This window comes from Tenrec ecaudatus, chromosome X (assembly GCF_050624435.1).
Source record: "Tenrec ecaudatus isolate mTenEca1 chromosome X, mTenEca1.hap1, whole genome shotgun sequence".
Taxonomy (NCBI): Eukaryota; Metazoa; Chordata; class Mammalia; order Afrosoricida; family Tenrecidae; genus Tenrec; species Tenrec ecaudatus.
In genome coordinates, this window is record NC_134548.1 from 2,398,114 (window position 1) to 2,403,629 (window position 5,516).

At 45.7% G+C, this 5,516-nt stretch overlaps 1 protein-coding gene across 1 annotated transcript; it reads left to right on the plus strand.

Moving 5' to 3' along the window:
* Positions 1 to 342: 342 nt before the first annotated feature.
* Positions 343 to 1,338, plus strand: LOC142434787 (PRAME family member 27-like). Its single transcript, XM_075539388.1, has one exon. The coding sequence runs from the start codon at positions 343 to 345 to the stop codon at positions 1,336 to 1,338; it is 996 nt and encodes a 331-aa protein (XP_075395503.1).
* Positions 1,339 to 5,516: the final 4,178 nt, after the last annotated feature.

Here is a 5,516-nt window from a genome sequence, read left to right on the forward strand (position 1 = left end):
GAATACAGAGAGACAGTGAAGGCCATGGTTGGGGTGTGGCCCTTCCTCAAGCTCCCTCTGGGGGCTCTGATGGAAGATTGTCAGTCTCCCCCTGAAATCTTAAAGGCTGCCCTTGATGGCCTTGCTATACTGCTTTCCCAGAAGGTTAAGCACAGGAGATGCAAACTGAAAGTGCTGGATTTACAAATGAACACTGGGACCAACTTCTGGAAAGTGTGGGCTGGAGGGCAGTCTACAGCCTCTGTAATGTCATCAGAGGATCCACAGTCCACCCATCCCAAGACTCAGATCCTCAAAGAAGACAAATGTAGGTCAGTGGAGAAATATCCAGCCTTGGCTGGCATGACGGTGCTCACTGACCTGTGCATTCAGGAAGACATCCCAAATGAAATGCTCACCTTCCTCATCGAAAGGGTCAAGCAGACGAAGGACCTGCCACACCTGTGCTGCAGGAAGCTCGAACTTGTTCGGAATGTTGCCCCGCTTCCCATTCTTGGGGAGATCCTCAACATAGTGCAGCTAGACTCTGTCCAGGAGGTTAGATTGCTTGGTAGTTGGGACCTGCAAAGCCTCAACTGGTTCGCTCCTTACCTGGCCCAGATGGTCCAGCTGCATACACTCCTCCTCTCTGAATGCACCCTGTATTGCATCATCCCCGGGGAGAATGATGAGGACGAGGTGCAGAAGCTACTTCAAGAATTCACCACTCAGCTCCTCAGGCTGCATCAGCTCCACACCCTCATGCTGCACTCTGTGAACTTCTTTGGTAACCACCTCCACCAGCTGCTCAGATGCTTGCAGGCGCCCTTGGAGACCCTGCACATACGCCGTTCCTTGCTTATGGACCAGGACTTGACATACCTGTCCTCATGTCCCTGCACCAGCCACCTGAAATCCCTTGACTTGAGTGGTGTACGCAGGCCTGGCTCCAATTACGAGTTCCTCCCTGCTCTGCTGAACAGAGTCTCAGCCACCCTGGTCCACCTGGATTTGGCGGACTGTGGCATCACGGACTCGGACTGCAATTACTTGCAGCCTGCTCTGGGTCACTGCTCTCAGCTCAGAACCTTGAAACTCTGCGGAAACCCGTTGTCCATGGCTGTCCTACAGACCCTGCTGTTTCACATGTTCCCAAGGTGCAACTTTGCCTTTCTAGAGCTTCCTGTCCCCCTCAATTGCTACATGGACCCCAAGTTAACTCTGCCCTGGCATACCCTTGCAGAGGTGATGGAGCAGCTGAGGCTGACCTTGCAGCTCCATGGACCCCAAAAAATACGCCTTGCTTACAGGCACTGTCGCACCCTGTGCGATGCAATCTGCATCCGTATGGACAACTAGTGCCACAACCCTTTGCCATCTGTTCTCAATCCTGACTTCTCCCTCGGGATCCCAATGTCGTATTTGGAAAGACTAGTCTTTCCTAAATTAGAGCGGTTTGGATTGAGTTCTTGAGCTTGAGCTTGAGTTTGCCATGATGACGAAGGAGGTTGGAGGTATCGGTCAGAGGATGCATCTAACGTGATCAGCCTTCCTGAAGTCAAGCCTTAATTGCTTCACATCCATCTTCTGAAAGTGATGGAAAAGGAGATTCAGCAGCAGGTAGCAGATGTGCTCACCCACATCACGAATCAAAGCCAGGAGCAAAATACATCCCTGTCACCCACGGCCCCTTCCCTGGGCATATGCAGGACCTTGGCGACGTGGATGCCCAGGCACATGGAGTTCTTCAGGACTGCAGGTGTCCCCGATGCTAAAAAGCGACATGACTTTCCGCTGACTCCTTTCCAGGGAGAAAACAAGTGCCGAGAGCCCTGCCCCACATTTCTGTCTCCTACCACTTGCAATAGTAGAAAATAAACGCATGTTCCAAAGCCATGCACCCGTTCTATTCATTTCTCCTGCTGCAAGAGTGCCGAACTTAAGAACACCCAGTGATGCTCACCTTCCCGACAGGATCGCTGAAGACAAAGTGGGTGCATAAGCAAATGTGTTGCAGAAAACTGATGGTGCACGTCTATCAAAAGATATAGCATTTGGAGACTTAAAGGCTTGAAGATACACAGTCAGCCATCTAGCTGAAAAGCAAACATGTCCACATGGAAAGACACCAGCATGTGTGATCATGAGGTGTCAATGGGATTATGTTACAGGCATTTAAGACCCAGAACAAAATCATACTAATTTCAATAGGGGTGCAGCGGGTGGTGGGGAGGAAGCACAGAGTGGAATCCCCAAGCCCATCTGTAGACAATTGGACATGCCTTTACAGAAGGTGTGTCGGGGAGAAGTTGAGACACTCAGGGTGCAGTATGAATGAAACATACAACTTTCCTCTAGTCCTTTAAGGCTTCTGCCCACTCCCCCTTACTATCATGATCCCATTTCTACCTTAGAAATCCAGCCAGACCAGAGGATGTACACTCATAAAGATCAGAGCTGGAAACACAGGGAATCCAGGATCGATAAAGACGTAGGACCAATAATGAGAGTCGGGATGCCAAGAGGGTAAGGTGTAAGTGTGGGGAGGAAAAGGGAATCGATCACTCGGATCGACTTGTAACTCCCTCCCAGGGGGAGAAACAACAGAAAAGTGGGTGAAGGGGGACAGCGGATGATATAAGACATGAAAATAATAATTTATAACAAAGGGTTCAAAAAGGAGGGAGGGAAAAATAAGGAGCTGATATGAACGGCTCAAGTAGAAATAAAATGTTTTGAAAATGATGTTGGCAACATATGCACAAATGTGCTTGACACAATGGATGGATGTGTGGATTGTGATAAGAGTCGCAAAATATTTAATGATCATGATAATAAAAACCTTGAGCATACCTACTGATGTCGGTGTGAGTTACTGTAGGATCACACCCCACCCGTAGCAACCCTCTTCACAACAGAACCAACACGGACCAGTCGTCTCCATCCTCACAATTGTCCCTATTCCTGAGCCCATTGATGCAGCCACCGTGTCAATCTATCTCCATGAGGGCTTTCCTCTTTTTATCCACCCTCCACTCTGACAAGCAGGAAGCCCTTCTGCAGGGACTGGTTTTCCTGACAATATGTTCAAAGTACGTTCAGGAGAAGTCTTGCGCTCCATGCATCTAAGGATCACACTGGCCACACTTTTATGAAGGCACTTTGGTTTGTCATTTTAGCTGTCCATGGCACTTTTAATGATCTTCTCCAGCGCCAGAATTCTAGTGCACCGGTTTTACTATAGTCTTCCTTCTTCAGTGTCTAACTTCCATATGTGTAGAAGACCATGGAGAATACCATGGCTTGGTCAGGAATACCTTAATTCTCAAAGGACTATCTTGCTGTTCTGCACCTCAAGAAGGTGTTGTGCAACAGATTTCCTTAGGATAAAATGTCTTTTGATATTTTGAATACTGTTTCCATACCATTGATTGTGGATCCAAGCAAGAAAAGAATCCTTGACAATTTAAAATTTTTCTCCATTGATCATGCTGTGACATACTGGTTCAGTTATGACAATTTTGGGTTTTTTGACATTGACTTTTAATCCCTAGGTTTTGTGATTTTAACTGCTGGAACAAACATAGGACAAGATACATCTGTTCCTCAGTGGTCTTATATCTTTTGGGGTGTATGCCCCCAAATGGCACTGCTGCTTTGTATGCTATTTCTATTGCCAGCTCTTTTAGTAATCACCAGATTCCTAAATGTGTTTGTACATATTTAAATGCCCACCAGCAATGGATAGTGTTCCACTATCTCTACCCCTTCAAACATTTGTTGTTCTTTATTTTTAAATTTTTATTTTTATTAATTGAGATACAGTTTTGGTTATTACATGGGATTTCATTATTGTCCATTATTTTATCAATAAATATATTTTCCCAGTGTCTGGATTCTTGTTTTAATCTTTTGAGGAAATATTTTAATGTACACATATTTTCTTTTAACAGGTTCCACTCATCTTTTGTGTTCTCCATGGTGTCTGCTCCCTTTCTTAGATCTGGTAGCCTGTATATTCCCTGCTCTGGGGCCCTTAGATATATCCCATGTTTTTCAAAGATGATCATGACCAGATCCAGTTCAAAGTCATAGAGTTTCATAGAATCCTTAAACATGGGGAGACCATGGTCATGAGGAAATTACCTCCGAGTTCCCTGGCTCACAGTACATCTCCACCTGGACTTCATCATGTGATATCAACCTCACCACCAAGACCAGTGCATTATACCAGCCCAGTCCGTGAGCATGCTAGAACAGACATGCTGACACATCACCTCAACCCTTCTCCATGACTGCATGTGTTGACAAGGGATTCATTTAAGAACATAAAGGAACATGTGAAAGGCAGTGTAGGAGGAGGAGGCTAAACATTAGTCACATGAAACAGAATCATCATGCTCAATCTCAGGTCTACATATAGTTTTGTTCTGTTGGATAGACATCTGTCTATCTCAATCCCTATAGCACAAGCCAGAGCCACCACAATCAGGGTGCTTCCAACACCTAGGGAGCCTACACCACAGGGAGCAACTGCCCCTCGGGACTGACACAGCCTCCACTTACCCCACGAAGTGAGTCATCGTTTACAACTTCTGGTCTTGTGCTCAGTCAATCTCAAAAGCACAAATACTGTATGAGAACACTATTGTAGGAATAAACACCAACGCAAAGGTTGGCACCCACACTGTGGTTATGAGGTAATTTGATGGGGTAAGTTGTGTAAGCTCCCAATAAAATGATTTTTAAAAACAAACAAATATTTGAGAAGACGTCAGTGGAAGAATGTAGCCTGTATCACATCACTACCTATTCATATCTGACACAATTTCCATTCTGACATTGCAAAACCTCGCCTGCCTGTATAGTTTTATTGATTTTATTTCGCATATCATACACCTCCATAGTTTGGTTGCTTTTAAAAAGGGTTGCATATGCATCCTCACAATCCACTCTATGCCCCCCTCCTACATTCATTACTTGATCCCCTATTCCCTTCACCCTCTCCATCCTCTGTCACTGATACACCGTTGCGTCAGATATTATCTCGATGCTTCCACTCTTTCAGCTTGTCCACTGATTATAAACCAGACCGGTTTACTGGGGGTCTTGTTTTGATTTGTTTGTAGAATAGAAACAAAGGAAACACACACTGTAAAACGAACAAACAAAGCAAAATGAAAACATTGACCCTCATCCCCTTGGGGTATAGTGCAATTTTGCTGATAGAGGCACTAATTGATCCATTGGCTTAGATAGTGAGGTAATGTGGAGAAGAGTTTATGTGAGCACAGTGCAGGTGCGAACCACAGGCTGTGCGTGGTTTCATTGCATGCATTGGATGCTGAAATGATCGAGCTCTGTTTTCATTGCGTCAGGGTTGCATTTTCTGTAACGTTCTTTACAAGGGTGGCACCTTGTCGATCAGATTCATACCTGTCAGAAGAATGCAAGGAGAGCGCTGAGTAGTAAATATATGGATGTTCTGGGGGCCCTTTGATTGGACACCCAAGAAGCCAGGGGTCCCACCCGAGGTC

Coding starts and splice junctions, on each gene's coding strand:
- LOC142434787 (XM_075539388.1), top strand. CDS start 343: ATGACGGTGCTCACTGACCTGTGCATTCAGGAAGACATCCCAAATGAA.